Source organism: Brienomyrus brachyistius, chromosome 1 (assembly GCF_023856365.1).
Source record: "Brienomyrus brachyistius isolate T26 chromosome 1, BBRACH_0.4, whole genome shotgun sequence".
In the NCBI taxonomy this organism is placed as follows: domain Eukaryota; kingdom Metazoa; phylum Chordata; class Actinopteri; order Osteoglossiformes; family Mormyridae; genus Brienomyrus; species Brienomyrus brachyistius.
In genome coordinates this window covers 30,267,908-30,289,353 of record NC_064533.1, presented here as the reverse complement: position 1 = coordinate 30,289,353, position 21,446 = coordinate 30,267,908, and the positions used below count along the sequence as shown (strand labels likewise).

The window sequence follows — 21,446 nt, the reverse complement described above, 5'->3', positions numbered from 1 at the left end:
ATCAGCACCTTTGTCCAAAGTGGCATACAAGTGAGGATCAGGCAGTAGGGTCAGTATTCCTGGACCTATTAAGGTTAAGGGGTTTGCTCAAATAGCCAAAGGGGGTAACTTGCAAATGTACAAATTCGGGGGGGGGGGGGGGGGGGGGGCACATCAATATCATGAAGAAGCTGCGAGACTGCTTGAAGGGTGGTACCTGGTTTCCATCCTCCTGGGCCCGGCGGATAGCGTTCTGCTTGGCGTCGATCCAGTAGAGGTGCCGGTGGAGGGGGTCGTAGTCGATGGCGCGCACATTCCGAAGGCTGTGCAGGGGCAGGATGATGTCGGGGCTCTGCTGCTCGTCCATCACCATGCGGCTGATGGCCGTCTTCTGGCTGAAGAGCAGGAAGGAGGTGGGGGCTGTGGGGCAGGGCAGGGCGGGGGAAGGCCAGGGACAACGGAACGCCCAGTGAGGCACTGAAGACTGAATTGCATGGGGCTCGCAGTTGGATGGCCACTCATTCATACATATCAGTTTGACATTGGCGCCAGACCACATGACGAAAAGCGGAGGCGAGCAAATCAGGTGCCTTCAGCTGCCAGAGGGACCAGCTAGAGACTATTCCCTGGGCTCCATTGCGGGTGGCAGCCCTTCGCGGACAGCTTACTCTACATGGAGCAAGCTGAGGGAGGCGTAAAGACAATTTCCCCACAGAGGGATCCATAAAGTATCAATTATTATTAAGAACAAGCAGGTAACATTGAAAGCAGAGGCTACTCCTCGCAGGCTGAGTGTCCCCGTCACAAGGGACAGTACGGCGTTTGTACAGACTTGCAACAAAGCAGGAATTAGACAAAAATAAGTGGACGTCCATTTTGTGGAAGAAAAAAACGCAAAACCAATATTTAAAAGAAGAATAAAGACCAGAGAAAAATATAAAAAAGGATCATCCGTGACAGGACAACTGCCGTGGATGTCTGACTTAAGGCGGTACTGTGCTGAGAAGCACCCGGAATATCTGACGACGAGTGGATCTGTAAGTGATGTAGCAGGTTTTATTAATACCATCCCCTTACTGTTCACTTCACAAGGCGCCGCTTAAGCCCACGATTCGCTGAGCTGCCGCTGCACTCACACGATCCCCGATGCCAGCGCTGCTGCACTCGCTAAGATCTCCCTTCCCAGAGAGCCTCTTAATTCAATTTATTGTTCCTCCCCCTCCTTTAAATCAACGGAGGAGGAGGGTGCAGCGAGGCTGAACTGGGCTCCGTTTTTCGACACCCCAGCCAAGTTGCCAAATGTGCAAACCGCGCTTACTTCAGAAGCACAAAGCCGTCTGAAGAACACAAAAAAAGAGAGAGCAGAAGTCCTACCGTGTCACCCCTGCACTATAACTCCACTATTAATAATCGAACAGCTAATGCTTCAAGGCTCAAACCCGCACTGAGCCGTCCTCCTCCATCCTCCTCTCACCGGGGAGCTGCCCGACTCACCACTGCAGCTCTTGTTGTCGTTGTTCAGAGAGAAGTGGGCGGGGCATCCGCACACAAAGCCGCTGACGGGCACGGCCAGGCACAGGTGGGAGCAGTGGCCGCTGGTGGAGGCGCAGATGTTCCAGCCCGACTGCCGCGACGAGTGGAACACCAGGATGTCCATCACGTAGTCCAGGTGGCCCTGGATCACCGTGCGGTTCTGCCCGCTGGTCTTGTTGGCACGCTCAATGCTGCGCTGGCTCCAGTCCGTCCAGTAGATGTAGTCCTGGTACTGCGTCAGACCAAAGGGGTGCGGTAGGTCATCTGCTATGACCTCGCGTTCCAGGCCTTCATGCAAAAGCGAAACAGTAAAATTAATTACTAATAAAGCCGTCCTTAGTCATTTGCCCCATAAGAAATTTACAAGAATCATAAAATCGGGTAGGACCTATTTTTCCCTCCGAAAACTGGCATGACGTGAGCATAATTTCGACTCGACATTTGAATGTGCAAACCATCGAAGAACGACTCAAGACAAAGCATGAGATGAACAGTAAAAGTGAAATGGCCCCTAATTGGAAACATACTCCACTGCTGTAAGGCGATATGCTACAGGCCCAGCGGGTACAGAACAGCCTATGACTAAAATGGAAACAAATAGTACAATGTGGAAAATGATTGATTAAACAGAATCTGCAATGCACTGATTAACAAAGGAAGCCAAACTCCCGGCATGTAAACTCAACTTAAAAATACAGGTATCATATGACGGCTTCTCAGACCTTAGGTAATGACAGTGTGCTGGTCTGTAGTCACTAATACGGCTTTAGGATTTAGGTGCCATGACACGCCTGCCTCTTTGCTGAAAAGAAGGTCCCCCGCTTTCAGACACGAGATCAGTCACCAAGCAGGTTGGACGACTCTATGAGAGTCGTGTCCAGGTCCGTCCAGTACAGCCTCCGCTCGGCGTAGTCGATGGTCAGGCCATTGGCCCGGCCCACGTTGGGGACCAGGGTGACGCGGCCAGTTCCATCCATGGCTGCACGGTCGATTTTAGGTTTCCCACCCCACTCCGTCCAGTACATAAACCTGCAGATGGACAGATGGTTGGAAACTGGTGAGCCTTCAACTGCCGACCACTGCTGACCACAACGTGCACAGCACAGGGCAAGTCTCTAAAGCATCCTCCTGCAGCCCAGTTGCTTGCTGGACTGGGTTTTACAGTTTATCATTTAAAGCTCATCCCATAATACAGATAAACCCACCTACATTTCAAAACGTACACATGTAAATTTGTACGACTTAATACAACAGAAACATGGATACATCACCACTCATAAGCCGTGAGCAAGTCTGGTAAACAAAATCAGATTTGAAATTAACTGGTGTTTGGACATCGTTTCTCAGATCACTCTAGTACCACTGGCTAAACAAGCACCTCTCTCCTGTACAAACCAGTATCTCTCTCTCCACCTCCCACTGGTCACCGGTCCCCCCTCCTCACCCCTCAGCTGGGTCTAGAGCCAGGGCCCTTGGGCTGTCCAGGTCCTTCCAAACCAGGACCTGCCGGTGCTGCCCATCCAGCTTGGCCACCTCGATGCGGTTGGTGCCAGTGTCGGCCCAGTATAGGTTCTTGCCAAGCCAGTCAACTGCCATTCCCTCGGGATAGTCCAGGCCAAACTCTACCACGGGCTCCAGGGCGCTACCGTTCATGAAAGCTCTGCTGATGGTCTGATAAAAGGGAAAAAACAGTCAGCGGGTTCCCCTTACGGCATGGAACAGCTATCAGTTTGCTGCCAGATGTCCAAGAAGGACCATGTCATTTATTTAGCTGGACATTCTACTGAAAAACATTCCTCAGTGGCACTTCAGCAAGTCCCATTCTGGGACCTCAGCTGTGCTCTCTCTGCCCTGAACGTGCATAATGTGATGGATTATCTGGTCAGGAACAACATGACGACAATTTACGAACAGCACATCTAACTGAGAAACGTCAGGGGAAATGTTGAGCGAGGCCTTTAAGTTCATGCCAGGATAGAAATACTAATTCACAGCCCTTCCTCTAGATGCTCAGAATCTCACCCAAAAATATGACCCCGTCAAAGAGTCAGACAGGATGAAAGCCATCAAGACATGAGTTGGAATCAAACACTATGTCTTGAGATGGGGGGGGGGGGGTGTCTGATACATGGCAATGCTTATGTTAAACCATAGAGAAGTGAGAAGTCAGCCCGAGGAGAGGACGAGTTCAGCACCCATGGCCCATTCTCACAAAGGTATGAGGCAGCAGACATAAATAATGCAAGACTCTGAGACAGGCCTGGGCCTGGAGCACAGCGTCCAGCAGCGTCCCGTCCATCCAGCCAGACTAAACAGAGACTAATTGGAGACTTCTGAGCACTGAGCTTTCTGCAGGTTTGGTACGAGCACTTTATTTGCAGTGTGCATATTTAGACCAACAATGAATTACTCCAGCTGAAATGGAAGAAGACTAAAGAGTCCCTTCAGCTGGACCAGGTCCAGATTTGTACCCAGCTTCCTGCTGGACTTCCGACCTGCCAGCTGAGAGAATCAAAGAGCCGGGGCCCTTGTCAGGCGGCACCACGGGCACCAATGTGGCTGCTACATCTCGGTGCCTGTTCATTGTTGCACTTGACCACATCTAACCGCATACACATATTTCCAGCTCTCAACATGAAAAGCAGAACAGAGGGAGAAAAAAAAAACCTTTCTGATGGAAGGATTTCCTTTTTCTTCCAAAGACGCCATATAAATGGCTTTCAATCAGTGCCTGGCAGGCAAATAAAAAGCAGAAATATTGGAAATACAAGCCAGCCATCAATTACTTCCAAGAATGCATCCCAGGAGAGCCCATTAAACTGACAGCCAAGGGCACTGAGCCAGCCAGGAAGAACGAGGCCTCATTATTCATCCTTCTCTTTCACCTTCAGCGTGATGTCCGTCCAGTAGATGCGGTTGTCCGTCACGTCAAAGTCCAGGGCGGAGGCCTCCTTGACACCGGTGAGGGGGATCGCCACATTGTTGTTGTTCGTCTCCAGGGAGATGCGGCGGATGTCTGTGTGGCGGGAGAAGAGCAGGAAGGCCTCGGGGACGATGCAGGTGCTCATGTCGCCGATGAGCTCCAGGCCGATGGGACAGGCGCACTGGACCCCCTGCGGCCGGTTCAGGCACAGGTGGCTGCAGCCCCCATTGTTCTCCGCACAGGGGTTGGTACCTTCAGAGTGGGAGGAGAGACAGTGGGAGTCGGTTTACACCCAGACTACATTGAATTCACTGTCCCATTTGTGGACAGTTTCTGCTGTGAATCTTTTAGCCTGAAAAGACTAAAAACACAGCCACTAGTTTTAGACAGAGGATTGTGAAACCTGATCAATCAAAGTAACAGCACCCTGATGTAGGACAAGTAGTCCAAAGATATCCGGATGCATTTGAAAAACAGTTATGCGTGTCATCTGCACAGTCACCACCTCACTTCTGATTCAGTTACGAGCTTGATGATTAAACAAACCAAACTGCATCATGGGAGATTTAAAAAGAGGGGCCCCTATTTCTCAATGAGAGCTTTGGAGAAATCTGACCAAAACCACGGTGGAGAATGTATATGCAACATTATCACTGTGACCCAGAGACCATCCAGAAACCTGCTCAGGATGGAGATCTGGGTCTGCTCACCTATTGTCTTGTGCATGTAGGTGGCTTTGAGCCCCATGAGGTCGGGCAGCTGGTCTACGATGACCTCGCGCTCGGCAGAGTGCTTGTGCACACGCTCAATGCTGCGCCGCTGCCAGTCCGTCCAGTAGATGAATTCGCCGAGGAGGGTGAAGCCAAAGATATGAGGCAGCTTGTCATCTAGCAGGACCCTGCGGCCTGTCCCGTCCATGTTCATCTCCTATGGAACGGGAGGGGAATGGAGGCAAGATGGCATTAAGAAATCTAGTTCAGCCTTGAACAGACAACATCAGGGCACGATTCTAATTCCTTAACTACTGAAGGGACAACTCCCCCGCCAAAGGGGGTAAGCAGATGGGGTATCTGAGATGGTCTGAACCTTTGCACATCAAACAGAACAACAACAATATTAATGCCCTAATAGCAGAGTCTACAGTCACAACTAGACCTGCTTCTGGAGTTCTAGCTTCTGCTAACACTCAGTTATACCAGCTATGTGGCTAATAATCAAGTCTTCTAAACTGAAGGGAAGCAGTGGGTCCCTCCCCCTCAGTCTGCTCAGAAATCCAAACCCTGGAATCAGAGAGCTTTCCTGGCTACTTGCCATTCGAATCCCGAGCCAGAGGCATTCCTGCCCGGGTACCCGAGGCTTGCTTTAATTTTCGAGCACTTTGTATTTTTTTTTTATGGCTTAAAGATGGCACACATCTCGGCACGGTGGGGCACGCTTGGCGGCTTTGAAGACGACAACCTCAGGCGACCTTGGAGAAAGGTGGCTGCCAGGACGGCTGCCTAGCAGCTCGCTGGCTTACGACACGAGGCTCCACAGTCGTATATTTCAACATCAACAAGCTGTTTTATGCTCCGAACGCCAGCTGTGTGCAATTACTGGCTGGGCTGAGGGCTCACGCTCTGTGCTGCCTGGCAGCAGGCACGTGCCGTCACCTATGGACTGGCGGGCGACGTCTGCATGCACCCGCACAGTCCCACTTAGCCGGACCCGGGTGGCCGTAACCATCTGGTCGCCATGGTTTCAGACACAAACACGAGAAGGGGCACTTCCCCCCTGCAAGGGCACAGTGGGGGTGGGGGGAGGTTGAGAGTTATGGCGCCGTTGAAGGAAACGAGAGCAGAAGAGGCGGGGTACTCTGGCAGCCAAAGCCGGCACTGATGATGGAAAGCAGCTGGTGCAACAAACAAACAAGAGAACATGTGGCCGCCATATTTCCCCCATAGACAGCGAGGGAGCGAGGGAGAGAGAGAGGGAGAGAGAGAGAGAGAGAGAGAGAGAGAGAGGACGAGGGAGAGGGAGGGTGAGTAGGCAGACTACCGGACGAGTTGCAAAGTTGTTTACCGCCGCTGCTCTGACCAAAAGCATTTCATTGACACCGGTCTCACCCAGTGAAGCCCAGTAACTCCTTCTGGGATGGCTTTGTTGTCCGCGAGGATCCAAGCTCTCGTTCCCATAGAGTGACATTTGCGATCAGGGTAAACCATGGGCGGCTGCATGAAAGCACGAGTCCGGCCGCTCTAGTCTGGTCCAAACCGAACAAAGTATGGCAAAGTGACCCCAAGTGAGCACGCCCCAAGCACACCATAACAAACAAATGATCCTGCGAGAGACCGCAGCCACAGGGGACCGCAGATGCCAAGGTGCTTGGGAAAGGGCAGTGGATTTTAAGAAAAGAGAACCTTCAGTTGCACAAACAAATGTGAAAGGATGGCCTGCCGTTGACGGAGCAGAAGCGGCCAAAGCTGGAGCCCGAGACGGACATCCAGACCACAGACACGCTGCACTGACATGAACTTCTATTTTTCATAGATTGGGTTACATTTCTAGCTGAATTACTTTGCCTTTATTACTTCCATACTTAATAATAAAAGATCATTTCCCCTTGCATTCTTCTCCTGAATTTTAGATCTCGAAAGAATAACAATAATGAAAATTTAATAAGTGACTCTAGACCAGTCCTTAGATTATTTTCTTTAAAGTATTGTCATAACTGGATCTTGGTTGCTCAATATCCTCACTGCAGCCAGTGGACTGTCCTCAGCACGCACACGGCCATGTCTTCAAGTTTCCTTCTTTCACTATGCAGGCCAAGTGTGGAGGGTCCCGGATGGTTTGAGAGCTGTGACCGCAGTGTGGTGCCTCGTCCACATTCTGCTGCTATTCTAAACAGTGGGGACCATGACTGCATGGAGCAGGAGCCACAACATAAACCAGATGTGGGCTCTTCTGCAAGCGCCACCTCGGCGTGTGGACCGGGTCGGGCCAGTGGGTCAGCACTGTCACTGGATAAATGGACTGGGCCTGGGGCCAGCTTCTGGACGATGCGGTCACCTCCTCATGTCCTGTGAGATGCCATAGAGTGTTACTCTGCCGGCCAGGGCCAAACGCACAACCGCGAAGAAAAAGAGTCCGGGATCAGATGGAAGCTCCCTACCAAAGAACTGCAATGTGTTGCTGCCTCTCCTATCAAGCTGAGAAGGCTTTTTGGAGATCATCAGCTATGGAAAGGGTGAGGCGTTCCAGGGAGCCAACTGGGCAGCGAAAAAACCGCTGCAATGAGGGGACATGGCTCAGGCCAGTACCGGATTTCAGACGTCTGCTGGTAAATCGACTGTATATTCTAACAATTTTCAGAGTCATTAACACAGGACAGGAAATGCTCTTCACATTCCAGTCTAATTACAACCACCAGACCTTCCAGCTATTAGACCTGCCTGCTTTTGGGCTTCATCTGCATGAGGTACGGCCACTCATACGTGACGTGGGGGGGCCGCGACGCGAACCAGAAGCGGTATGGCCACGCCAAACTCCCACCCATCTCACGGTGAGCTTTTCCATTGGATGGCATGGCAGCCAGCCGATTGGCAGGACCAGTACCCCCAGTCCTACGGGGAGGGGGGGGCCTGCGGCGCACCATTACCAGCAGGATTATCTACGCTGTCAGACATACTGCCTGAGGAACATACCAAGGCAGGGGGGGGCGGGGGTTTGGGGGTGGGATCACAGAGGATAACCCGGGCTAAAAATGTTGGAGGGGGCAGACAGCGATTATGGCCATCAATCTCCAGAGACTTCTTGAGCAGGTCTGAACGTGCCAACGATAAAAATAACTTAAATGTAATAAAAGCAACAAGCTCCTGAGGATGGGGAGCTCAGCTGCTGAGCTGACGTATTGCATATCACCTTGCGTAGGCTGGCCTCCTCCACAATGCACAGTGGGCACTTTCCCTCATGCACTGTCAAAACTAAGCTTCAGACCACAAACTTAACACCACGTCATGTCAGGAATTGACAGCATTCAAAGCGGCTATGACATCCTTAATTATGACGATGACACATCTGCCAATGTCAGCATCATCGAGCATGCAGCCAAACCCACAAACTGCCAGGGACTGGAAAGATTTCCAGGACCAGGTGAGATCCTAAGCCCGTGTAGCTTGTATTCACATCTGGAGTATGCAGCCTTAGAGCAGAAGCTCTGTTCGCTGTCACTGAGGTCACCACAGGTCACCCCCTCACCCAGGCTTCATTCCCCAGCATCTTGGGACATGTTTGCTTTCTTACCTCGATCTTGTCTGTCTTGGCATCGGCCCAGTAGATCTTGCGCTCTGTATAGTCCAACGCCAGCCCGTTGGGCCAGACCAGGGAGGTGTTGACCATGACTACACGGTCGGTGCCATCTAAAGCAGCACGCTCAATTTTTGGAATCTCACCCCAGTCCGTCCAGTACATGTACCTGCAAAGAAGTGACACACTACTAAGATGTAGATCTCACCAAGTGTACTTAGTACAGGCCACCTCAACAGCACTGAAAGTAAATTCTTACATTTCCCATTGCCTATTAAGGTCTGAGTAGGAGGGCGACCTGGTAACATGTCCCGAGTACGTACATAACAATCACTGAAAAATCATCTAATGCCAATCGTGATCCAGAAGTGCCAGCTGGACAAGATGAAGAACCTTGAAGACCAACAGTAGCCTTGACAATGAGAAGATCAGCTTCATGAGATGCCCAAACTACACAGTGAGAATCAGAAACAGATGTCCCAGAAGCTGCTCGCTTAGTAGCCAGAACGAAGTGGCATTTAAAACACTGTTCAGATACGTGCTTTCATGATCTGTCCATCTATTCAGAATCTGCCAAATTCAATCTTGGCCCAAGGCTTGACGTATGCATGGAACAAAGACAACAAAAGTGCTACTAAATCTCACTCAAACCCTCTATGGTCTCAAATTAACTTAGGAAAATGCAGGGGATGCCCTCATGTTTACCGTGGCAAGAATCCACACCAAACAAAACGTTTGTTTGTTTTCCTGGCTGATAAAACACTCTCAAAGCTCTGCCTCAACCTCTTAAAAAACAACCTCCTAGCTTGTACACTTAGACAAATACCAGTGTGTTCAATCACGAACTCCTGCCACCAGAACTATGAATTCAGAAGGCGTACTGAAGGAGGGGGTTTAATATAATATTGCCTGTTAGGAATAAGCATTTACTAAGTAGGGAGTGAAGTACAAGAAATGCTAGCATTTAGTGTATGGAGAACATTCTACTTGTCATTTGTAAACAGAGAATTCAAATTCTAAAGTACGAACATGTCTTTTTCAACATGGACTTTCTTTTATTATTTTAGAAAAAAAAACATTCTCCTTAAAATGCCGAAGATATTGGTGATGTTGAATAAACTTCATATCAGCTTTTTGGGTGGTGTCTCAGGGAGCTTAAACTGTTGCGTCATACTGGTGTCCCTACATAGGCCAAAACTGTGTACATGTGCCCTGTGATGGACAGCCATTCTGTCCGGGATGTTCCCCTGCTTTGTGCCCAATGTTACCTTCTGCACTATGCTCCAGGTCACGAGCTGATCAGGATACATGGTTATATGGACATATTGGTGAGAATCCCCTTTAATGCTGAGAAGAGCTAGATGATCTGGTATCACTCACCCAGCTGTGGGATCCAAGACGATGGCTCGAGGCTCATCTAGGTCCTCCGAGATGAGGATCTTGCGCATGGTACCATTGAGCCGAGTGACCTCGATGCGGTCTGTGCCCGTGTCGGTCCAGTAGAGGTTCCGGGCGACCCAGTCCACGGCGATGCCATCTGGGTGGCTGACCTGAGAGGTGACCACGAACTGGCTGCTGCTGCCGTCCAACCGGGAGCGGCGGATGGCTCGTACCTCATCATCTGTCCAGTAGACCAGCCCCTCCACAGGGTCATAGTCAATGGCGATGGCATGACGGACATCATCCATGTTCAGCACAACGTCGGTGAAGTCGGGCGTGTCCAGGGAAATCTGCCGCAGGTCTGTTCGCCGTGCCAGGAGCAGTATCTGCGTGGCACCTACGAGGACAGGCTCCACCATCACCATCGTCAAAGTCTTAAACTGTCAACCCTGACAAAATTAGACTAGCCAATCAAGGACTGACCTCCACTAAGTCTATTAAAGACAAACTGGCCTTACACTGATGTGCTGTGTACTTAATTACCATTTCTGATGGCATTATAACCTTGCAATGGGCTAATGCCATTTATTCCTAATAAGGATGGCTTGCAATCAGTTAAACTCAAAACCACTATCCTTAAAATTTAAGGGCAGCATCTAGCAAGACGTGATACATTTTGCCACAAATATTACTATATACGGCATCATGGCAAGACACTGGACTAATGGGTACAAGAATTATGAACGAACAATGACCCTCCCATCAAAATTACCTTTGTGAACTGTTACCCTTTTGAAAGGGAACATCTGCCAACTCTGGCTGCTGAAAAGGGGGTGGGTTCCAAGCCAGCCAATGGCACCGTATCACACCAAAGAGGCCGATGTTTTCCACGGCCATCCTTCTCAGATGCTAGGAAACATGCTCTCTCTGATAGGGTCCTTTGTTTTACTCCCTATTCATTTCAAAGCCTTGCATTTCATTCAGTGCCATCAGAAAAGGAGAGGGGGCACTTCGGCATGTGTGTGTGGCGGATTGCCTGCTTATAAAGACCAGTGAAGCCCACTTTGAAGAGGAGATCAGCCGGGGCCCACTTTGAACGCTCGAGCATGACAAGCTCCCCCCCCCCAGCCAAATAGACATTTCAGCCACCCAACAAAAGGTGCTTTCTCCCTGGCTGCTGGTCTGTGTGTGCGGTTCTCGTAAGAGGCTCCCTGTTTCTGGCCCACAGTGGATGATCACAGCACTTTCTGAAATTCTACAGAAGATCTGTCACACCTTATCCTAACCAACCATAAACTGTAAAGTTAATCTGTTTCTAAATTAAGCCAAACTGCCAAAACCATTACCTGATCAACTGGTGTCTATGGACCTGCAGAGAAGGTCATACTTAATGTAATGCACTATGTGCTATTTGGCAAAGACGAAAACTACAATATATATTAAGCAGAATATAGACACCGAGTTTTATTGACAAATATGTAATTCTGTAACTTCCCTGCACTGTAGGTGGGGTTAATTTTGTGGATCTCAGGAGTGTCCCCAACACAACACACAAACTCCTCAATCCCATCTGCTCCCACCAGAGGCGAGGTCTCACTGACACACTCGGTGGCCAGGCTGGCCCAGGGCGACCCGGCCCGTTTACAGAATGGGCAGTGAAGCAGTGCCGCCTGAATGGAAAAGAGGCCAAGCTGTGAAAGGGGCACCGTCTGCAGAGGACCTCTGACCTGGGCCCCGGGAGAGGGCACCAGGGTGTCTTAAGCTGTAAACCAGAGCTGGAGGGCACAGCCACGGTTTCCATGGCGACACAAAAATGAACAGGCCATCCAGGCTGCTTCAGTACAATGTCTGTCAGGACCTGTGAGTTTCAGTGACTTCACAGGCTGGTTTTGAAAAGCTTCAGTCCAGTACTCAGGACAGATAAGGCGGTTCCCCACATAGCTGCAGAACAGATATGTCAGCCCCCCCCCCCATACAATTCTTCAGATTTTAGCAGTAATTGTTCAAATTGTTTTATCTTGTTTACATGAAAGGCTGGGCAAAATAGCCTGGAATAATTTTCCTTTCAAGCAAAGAATTTTTGACAGCTGATATTAACACAATCAAGAAAGGAGTTGGATTCGTCTGGACAATTCACAACAATGACCATGACCGGTGGTGTTTCTATGAATATCCTCCCCTTGAAGAAGTGGGATTAATCACAGTTGGGAGAAGACTCCCAATAGAGCGTAACCCTCTCCATCCTGGCATGACAAGTGGGATCTGCTTATGTACCACATTATGAAGGGACAGACAAGGGCCTACATAGTGTTATAGGATTTGTCCAGCTGCATTCTGGGTAGTCCTGCAACACATGTGAGTGGGGCTAAAGAGCCAGTGTGTGCAGGTCTAGGTCACTATAATGCAGGGCTTCAGAGCTGGAGCTGACCGGGAAAAGGTGTGGGAGGTGCTAACTAGTGGCCGTGGTCAAACAGCAGTCAGGGCGGAGACTCACCCTGTCGGCAGGTACGCTGGTCTTCCAGTAGCTGAACTCCCGTGGGGCAGGCACACTGGTAGAAGGGCTTCACGGGAGACAGCAGGCACAGGTGGGAGCAGCCGCCGTTCGCCACCATGCAGGGGCTGGACACTGCAGAGGCAATGCTGGCATGACGGTTAGTGCATAATCACACAAATGCACGCATCTCTTACCAAACTCATCGAGCGCGGTCAGCATCATGCTCATTCTGCAAAGTTCTCAAGACGCTCGGCTCCCCTGGCTGTGAAACATCTCAGACTTATGAAAGCATTGCCGGCTTTCAGGCCAAATACAAGTGCCAAAGGTGTCCGTTTTGCTGTTTGTGCGGCAACATTATGGAGGCAGAGGGTTCTATATAGGGTTCTGCCTTTACCAAGACCATCTATGGGGGGAGACTGGGGCACCCTTCAACCTTCTAGAAACCACCTACAGCACAATGGGAAGCTCGGTAGATTTTTCACACCAAAATGCACTTCCATAAAAAAAAAACATTAAAATCTGGGTAAAGAACATAAGAAATTTACAAACGAGAGGAGGCCATTCGGCCCATCAAGCTCGATTGGGGAGAACTTAAGAAATAGCTCAGAATTGTTAAAGTCTTATCTAAAGGAACCCAGGGTTTTAGCTTGCTCTACACTAGCATGAAGACTATTCCATACACTAACTAGACGCTGTGTAAAGAAGTGCTTCCTCAAATTCAGTTTAAAATGTTCTCCCGCTAATTTCCACCTGTGGCCACGAGTTCCAGTATTTAAACCAATATTGAAGCAGCCATTTGGCTGAACAGAATCTAAACCTGTTAGAATCTTAACACGAGTGTCCACAAGGAGCCATGTGTTAAACTAAGGAAAATAGCAACAGGACAACAGTAATAACCCAATGTTAGCAGTAATAACACTGTTAAAGGCGATTTCAGGGAAGCAGCAAGGTCATTGGGAGGATAAAAACGTTAAGCGGAGGCCAAAATGCTGCAGGGGTATAATGCGAGAGGGCTGCCCAGAGGGGCCAGAGCTGGTTCTCCAACCCAGACACAGTGCAGAACCTTAAGCAACCGCCGTGATTCTGAGCAGGAGGGGAAAACGGAAGAACAGCACAGATACAATGTTCAATACATAATTAACAGCTGTTGAAAAACAGAGAAATAAATATGAGCGTGATACGGCATAATGCTGCCCTTTGTGAGCGGGGATGGGAACACAGATCGAGTGTGTGCGCTAAAACCAACATCCCCCGGAGAGGCAAAAATGCTCCAAATTCTGTAGCGGGGAAGAAGAGAGGCCCTATTGTTTCCAACACCACTGAATCGATGGGCGACGATCCCCCGAGTCAATTCCGGAGAGACATTTCAAAGGAAAGCCATGAAAACCGAGTTCCCATGATCCCGGGAAGTAAGAGATGGGGGGCATCCTTTTGTTTTTAATTTGAGCCGTTTCCCTTGCCGATTTAATGTGGCACAGGTCTAGTTAAGTCGCCCCCCCAAGATGCAAGTCTAGCCTGGAGATGAAGAGGGCCGGGGTCACAATACGGAACTGTCATGATGTGCTGGTGGCACCCAGTGACCTACCGTGGGGCTGCCTCTCCTGGCTGTAGGCGTGGAGGTCCATGGGTGAGAAGATGTTGGTGTGGACCTCGCGCCGGTCCTCGCCGGTGTGCTTGTTGCAGGAGTGGATGGAGTGCGTGTTCCAGTCGGTCCAGAAGAGCGTGTCGCGGTACAGTGTGAGGGCAAAGGGGTGCGGGAGAGATCCCTTCACCACCACCTCCCTAAATGTGCAGTAGCGCGTGTGCACACACACACCAAACAATTATAACTACCATCTCCCCTGAACACACACAATTACTACACTTATGCATACATTCAACCATTACAGATACAGAACTACCAAATCAGAAACATCCACAGCAGCCCCTGTCCAGAGTCTGTGGGCTTGGCCTGCTGCATACTAAATTAAGGATGTTCTGTGTTGGTAAGGGAACCTTGATAATTACTGATGATGTTAGGTCTTTACCAGTTATAACAAAATACAGTGTCTCTATTGCTCTGTGATGACCATGTCTCATTTCTGTGAGTAAATAGCATTTAGCTACATTTATGTACTGTAACGTTAACATATCACACAGTAAACGACAGACTTCCACATGGCATGCGTGTGGGGGGGTTAGCTGGCTGCCTGCAGGTTCTCCTACCGCAAGCTGCCGTCCAGGTCACTCCGGTGGATGAAGTTGAACTTTGCATCAGCCCAGTACAGCTTCTTCTGCTCGTAGTCCAGCGTCAGCCCATTGGGCCAGTAGATGTTACTGTCAACGATGACCGAGCGGCTTGTTCCGTCCATCCCAGCACGCTCGATCTTGGGTATTTCCCCCCAGTCTGTCCAGTACATGAACCTGTGTGAGACACAACAAGCCCTTGCTTTGTCAACTTAGAGTTTTTGCTAAAATGATTAGCTAAGTCACAATATTCGTTATAACCAGTATACATTCAAATTCCGAAGGGCGGCAGAAACTAAGTAATCACTTGGTGGGGTTCTAATTAAAGCCTATGGTCTGTCATGTTTTATCAGAATATTAAAAACACCTCTTCAAATCTCAAAATCTGAAAAACCTGCATCAATGCCGTGAAGGGGGACTAGCCTCAGGACATATACACACTAAGGCGGCAGCTCTTCCATGGAAAGACGAACGCAGTCAGCTGGACCAGGATACCTCAGAAGCTCAAATATAGGGCATAGTCACACTTGGCCTGTCTGCCTGGTACTGAGCCTGACTGACTGCCCCCCCTCCCCACTTCCCGGCTGGCTTGCGCTCACATTGCACTCAGTGTTCCGGGCCCGAGCACACTTCCGTCATCGCTGAAGAACTTTCTGAAGACTTTTTGAAGAAAGGTGCTATTGCACAGCACAATGGAATTCGTGATTAATGTGTATTTTGTTTTGGGTATGATGACACACTGCCCTCATAGATTTATTGAGTATGTGACGCAGTGAGTTTTGTGTGTTGCATCCCGTAGCTCCTGGATACTCTCCTCAGCCCAAATTTCCAGCAACCGCTGCACCTCTGCTGTACACCAAAATGTTCCCTTTGCCGCCATGTTACTTATACGTTAGTCACTACCCGATCTGTACCGCCTACCCAATCCGATCCAGGGACAGGCAGGGGGGCCTCGCATGGCAGGGTGCAACAACCTGACACATCCTGCCAATCAGCGCAAGCAAATAAAGTGGAACATATCCTGGGCCCACAATACTAATGGCTGCCTTTGTTTCCCCTAACTGCCCTGCCAATGGCCACCCTGTGATGTCGATGACCCGGCTGCATGACCCGAAGCTCGACACCGCAGAGCAGTTCATCATGCGCAACGCGCTAGAGACAGGCATTTCAGGCAGAATTACTAATGGAATCTCACCTGTCATTATTTGAATAATATTCACTTAACCCCGCCCCCGCCCAACTGCACACAGAGAAACGTGTGGGGTATAAATAAAAATACAGATTTTTTTTTTACCATGCAAAAATGAGACATCAGTCATCGCTGCAAAAGAATAACTTAATTTATTAAAATCAGCACTGAGGCGAGGCCTGAATGATATTGCGGAAATCTTATTTGAAATCTTTGAGATACATATCACGATATTCATAAAACAAAAAAGGAGGTGGTCATTTACCCAGAAGAAACTACTGCCAAGAGGAACTTATCTATGAACAGAGTCTGTGTTCACTGAGAAGACCAGAGTGTGAGCTACTCGCTTGCCTAACTCGCCAAAAAGTCTCTACCGGCACACTGACGAGTCACTCTTATTTACAATTCTATAAAGATCGAATTCCACAGAACATGAATTTCATTTTTAACAACAACCATGACATATAGAATTAGCAGCAGCTGCATAACCAGATGCTCCTCCTCGTGTGCCGACAGACACAAAGCAACGCCAACAAACCATGCTTTTGCTCAATGTTGTTATGGAATCCCGAGTATTTCTCTACTGCGAAAGGCAAAAGTCACGATCACGTGCTCATCTCGACCGTTTTTATCGCGTTTCTCAAACACGCCACACTGAGTGAGCAAGGATGAAAATGATTATGATTGGTTCAGAGAGCACATGCAAAAATTTCAGCATGAATTAACCAAAAAAACTTTTAAAAAAAGTTTACTTTTGCATGAGCTCTGCATGCACTCCCCAAACCAATCAGGCTCAATGTTGTTCTTGCCATCTGACTCACAAAGTGCCACGTATGTGACAAAATTGACAAAACCAGTGAAGAGAAAAGTGATGAACTGGTCAGGAAAAGACATTAATCCCAATGCTGCTGTGTTCCATTTACCTCAGAGGTTGAAAGTCGGAGCTGGGAATGAATTAACCGCATTCCAGTACAAGAACTCAGCAATACCAAGGACCAGTTTAAGAAAAACAGGATTTCTTGCTTAGTTGAACCTGTCGAATTTAAGGTACCTTAGTTTAAATGGCCTTTATGTTCGTTCACTTACATTTAGCCCAGACTCCCTTAAATTCGACACGTTATCCGGTTAAGCAAAGAATCCTGCTGTTCGAAACATGCCCCAATTCTAGCTAGATTCATAATTAGTCCTTGTTTGCAATATCAGTTGATACCACATCATGGGTTTTTTGCACAAACACCGTAGCAACATGTCCATAGATATCAGTTGGACAGTACTGTGTGCACAGCTGATTTAATGAAACACAATTAAGACAGAAGTGTGCAGTAGTGATGCACAGGTCAACCCATAACCTGCGGGTTGCGGTCAGCTTACTGGAAAATATCACAGGAGTGCATCAGATTAGTGACAAAGCAGCATTCTGACTAAGTGATAGATAACGAACAGCAATGTTGTGTGCAGCCAGGCTCTCTGAAGTGCGTTCAGTAGGCGAGGCTGTGATTAGGTGGTACTCAGTTTACCCAGTTCAATTCAGCTTAATCTTTGGGTGCAAGTTAAATAAAAAATACAGAAAAGCCTATTCCCAAAGGAAATGCTTCCAATAAATTGAGAGTATACAAATGATGGACACATATTGGCAATAAACTATCTTCAGCATCTTACCACACTGAAGATGGCTTAGTGCCAAATAGCCAAAACGAATTAACTCAATTTAGGAGATAATGTTCAAGCATTAGACAAGAGAATGGGTCACTGCAAACAGAAACCTACCTATGATATCACATCTACCTTATTCACCCACCCTGAATTCAACACCAGGCCAGCAGGATATTCACAGCCATAGAATCAGGTGGGATATCGCTGCGGTCTTATTTAAACTACGGTGAGTGAGAGACTCCGAAAGATCCTTTCCTTTACTATGCTGTAAATGGCATGTAGAGAATGCAACTGAAAGGCAGCAATTCAACAGGCCACCACGCAATGTTCAATCTAACCCTAAAGAAAGACTATTAACACCCTCAAAGGTTAACGTTTATCTAAACAGCATAAGGAAACTGTAATTCACAAAAGGTGAGGGAAATACAATGCATTTGTCGGGGTCCACTGAGTAACAAGTTAGCCTGACAGCAGACGGCGTTTCGGGGAGCGGGGGATGGGGGCTGATACACGCGAGACAGGCGAGACGTATGTGATTTCATGCTCATCAGAGCCGGTTAAGCTAATCAGACTGTGCTTACTTAAAACACCTCCCCCCCCCAGAGCAGGCCGATGGCTCAATCAGGGCGGCAAACCACAGAAGGCGGGGGGGGGGGGGGTAGTGAGATAATCACAGTGGACGCTGGGGGTTGGGGACTGGAGGGGCGTGGGCTGTGGGGTAGGCCAGTCACTGGAAATGTTAGGGGATTATTTACATTACAGTCAGGTCCTATGGTGAGCTTAGAGTGGGGGGGAAATAGTACAAACCTGGGGACACTGGTACTGGTACATATGGCCGCCAAGAAGTTGCCACTTTTTTATAAAGTTAATTGGGAGGATATTAAACAATTCAATAGCAAAAGATGCTGTTTTCAGTTACAAGAGACAAATCTGTCTCTTTATGTCCATTTATGACAAAAAATAAATTGCCAACCATTTCAGTTTAACACCAGACAGTAATAAGTTTACATTTCTTATTCCCAGTGTTGTCATATTAAAAAGACGAATTTTAGTAACAACTTTCTTGCCTTATTATCCAATACAGGGTCATAACGGAAAATGAGTAACCAAAATAATTTAGGGGACAAATTATACATGTGTGTAAGTTCTAGAACCCGCTTGGTCTTCCCATTGGTGGCATTAACCTTTTGTTGCCTGGGAGTTACGAACATGAGACGCCGATTCAAAATGCAGACCTAAAAACAGGATGTGTGACGTGAGTACACCCAGAAAGGGGGGTGCAGCAGGTAAGCGGGGGCTTCGAGAGGCAGAATCGCAGCGCTGCCAACATTCCCGTGCAGCTGGTGGGATCGAGCCCTGGGCCATGAGCCGACCCATCCCAGCCTGAGTGCGGGAGGGTGCAGTCAGACATGGAGGGGCCCTCGAGCACTAAGGTTCCAGCCCTCGGCTCAGGGCATTAGTTCTCACGGGTGGGGGGTGAGCCAGGTCATCGTCTGGGGCAGAAGGGGCAAGGAGGAGCTGTGGAGAAGGAGAACCACAGCCTACAGGAAGCATTTAAAGTGGGGGAGTCGCCCATCCTAGAGGGGCTCTTTAAATGACACTAATTACACGGTCTTTAAAACCCTTGGACGCGATAATTAAGCCTCTTCCCTCTACAACCCTGTTTGTCAGTCCCCAGGCCAGTCTCACAGTGCAATGAATTCCACACAGATTTGCGAGAGCCTTCCACAGATGGCCAGCTGCTCCTGCATGCTGCCTTCCAGGGGAACCTCTTTTAGATGATGGCGTTCAGAGTACCATGGACTGCTTTCACACTGAAGTTCCAGAACATGGTTCCTGGGGTCTCGACTGGGGCCTTTTATAGCTCCAAATTGCCACCTTTGTGTGTCGCTTTCATACCACGAGTCATCAGGCCCATCCCCGCTTCAGTACGAGGAAATTTAAACATGAACACGGAATGGGAGGGGTCAGATGGACCCCTGTAAGTGACCCCTGTAAATGTAAGTGTTGCTGAGCATCTGAGGATCACGTAAATAAAATCGGGGGGAAGGAGAGCTGTGTGAGAATGGTTACATTAAACCACATGTGTCAAACTTAAGGCACGTGGGCCACCAGCGTACAATTATACCCGGCTCGCAAGATCATTTTATACATCTTTTTTTTGATGGCCCGGTGATATGAAGCGCCAATAACACACAAACTACAAATCCCATAATGCAATGCAACAGCTGCCTTACCGAATGATAGGCTACCTGCGATCATTTCTGCATAAATTACATCAGATCAATTAAACGTCTGTAAGATGTACAACCCTAATTTCAAGTGCAAGCTAGCCCCTAACAATGGCCAAGAGAAAGGTTGATTCTGAAAACAGAGCCTTTCAAAACTGTTGGAAGGCTGAGTATATGTGCACTGACTTTGCCGGTCTTATTTGTGAAGCTAATATGGCTGAGAAAGAATCTCCACAACACAGAACCCCCAAAGATACCAAAACTTGCTGGCAAGAAAAGATGCCGAGCATCCAGCTCCGAGAGATGGCATAAGAGCAAAGAAAATGGAATGTTTTGATTTATTATTTTAACTCTCTCTTAAAAGCACAATTTATTTATATTTATATTTTCAGGTGCGGCATATTCATATTCTGAATTTGTATAATTTTGACAGGAGATATTTTATGGAGAGCAAAATATTTTAAGTTATTTTAAGCTTTTATTTATTTTGGAATAATATTGTATCCTGCCTGTTTCGATTCATATTTATGCTCAAAAAAACGTTTAGTTTTAGTCTGTTCAATAAATGTTTGTCCTGTTTGGCCCGTGGCCTAAAGTGTACTTTGAGTTTTGGCCCCCGGTGCGATTGAGTTTGACACCCCTGCATTGAACAGTAAGAAACTTAGAAAGAGAGCATAAAGAAGAGGGAACGAAACACTGGTCTGGGGAGCCGAGGAGGTTCAACAGAGCATACATGCGTGACGTAGCCCAGTGGTGCATTCCAATCTGGGCTTTCAGGCCCAGTTCCGCTCAACACACTTAGGGAAATTTTCAGAGCTGGCATCTCGCCGCCATTTGTTTGCGTTCCCATGCATGGGAGCAGGGAAGGCGTCAGTCACAGTGCATCCCATGCGTTCAGCGCATTCATGCAGGCTAAACCTGCACAAAGGTCTGCTGGAAGAGGCAGGTTAAAAGCCACGATACCAGTCAGTCATCAGATCACCATAAAACTGAACCAAAAGCTGAAAATGGCCGTAAGAAGATGCCCAACAGCAATGTGCAGAGGGCAAAGTTGTGCTCAACTTCATAAAGCTGCTCAAATTAAAGTGAAACAAATGCTAGCAAGCTTATCAGCCAGGTTCTGCCCGGATGCGGCGAGCAGAGAGCTCCTTCCTGGAGATACTGTGGGACTTTCGGGAAGCTTGCTTAAAGTGCACAGAGACTCAGAATGTTGAATGCACTTCATGTTCATTGCATTATTACTATGCGTGATTATGGATGTTTATTTAAGGTGCACACAGGTCGTTAATTTGGCAAATTGGCCATTTTCAGCAATTTATGCTGGCTATTTGCATGCAGAAGTGAATTGTGTTAAAATGTGTGCTTTTATTCTATGAATGCCTATGATTCCATATATAGAAACCACAAAAGCCATTTACTACACAGCACAAACGTGGGGGGGGTGGTCACATGCCAGCAAGCTGGAGCCCTGGAGGAGTCAGACATTCACATTGTTCATGCAAGCAGCAACTGAGAGGGGGGGGGGGGAGATAGGGAGGGAAAAAAAAAATA

General features: G+C 48.3%; 1 protein-coding gene across 1 annotated transcript in view; it reads right to left on the bottom strand.

Annotated features, from left to right (window-relative positions):
• The window catches only part of LOC125750360 (low-density lipoprotein receptor-related protein 6-like), a 45,167-nt gene that overhangs the window by 8,131 nt on the left and 15,590 nt on the right, over positions 1 to 21,446 (bottom strand). The window contains exons 3-13 of the mRNA XM_049028088.1: positions 14,802 to 14,999; positions 14,182 to 14,378; positions 12,597 to 12,728; positions 10,103 to 10,499; positions 8,720 to 8,891; positions 5,146 to 5,362; positions 4,398 to 4,687; positions 2,957 to 3,183; positions 2,357 to 2,541; positions 1,474 to 1,800; positions 197 to 399 (exon numbers count right to left, since the gene is read on the bottom strand). Of these exons, the coding sequence (XP_048884045.1) occupies positions 197 to 399; positions 1,474 to 1,800; positions 2,357 to 2,541; positions 2,957 to 3,183; positions 4,398 to 4,687; positions 5,146 to 5,362; positions 8,720 to 8,891; positions 10,103 to 10,499; positions 12,597 to 12,728; positions 14,182 to 14,378; positions 14,802 to 14,999 (2,545 nt within the window). The remainder of the gene's footprint in view (positions 1 to 196; positions 400 to 1,473; positions 1,801 to 2,356; positions 2,542 to 2,956; positions 3,184 to 4,397; positions 4,688 to 5,145; positions 5,363 to 8,719; positions 8,892 to 10,102; positions 10,500 to 12,596; positions 12,729 to 14,181; positions 14,379 to 14,801; positions 15,000 to 21,446) is intronic.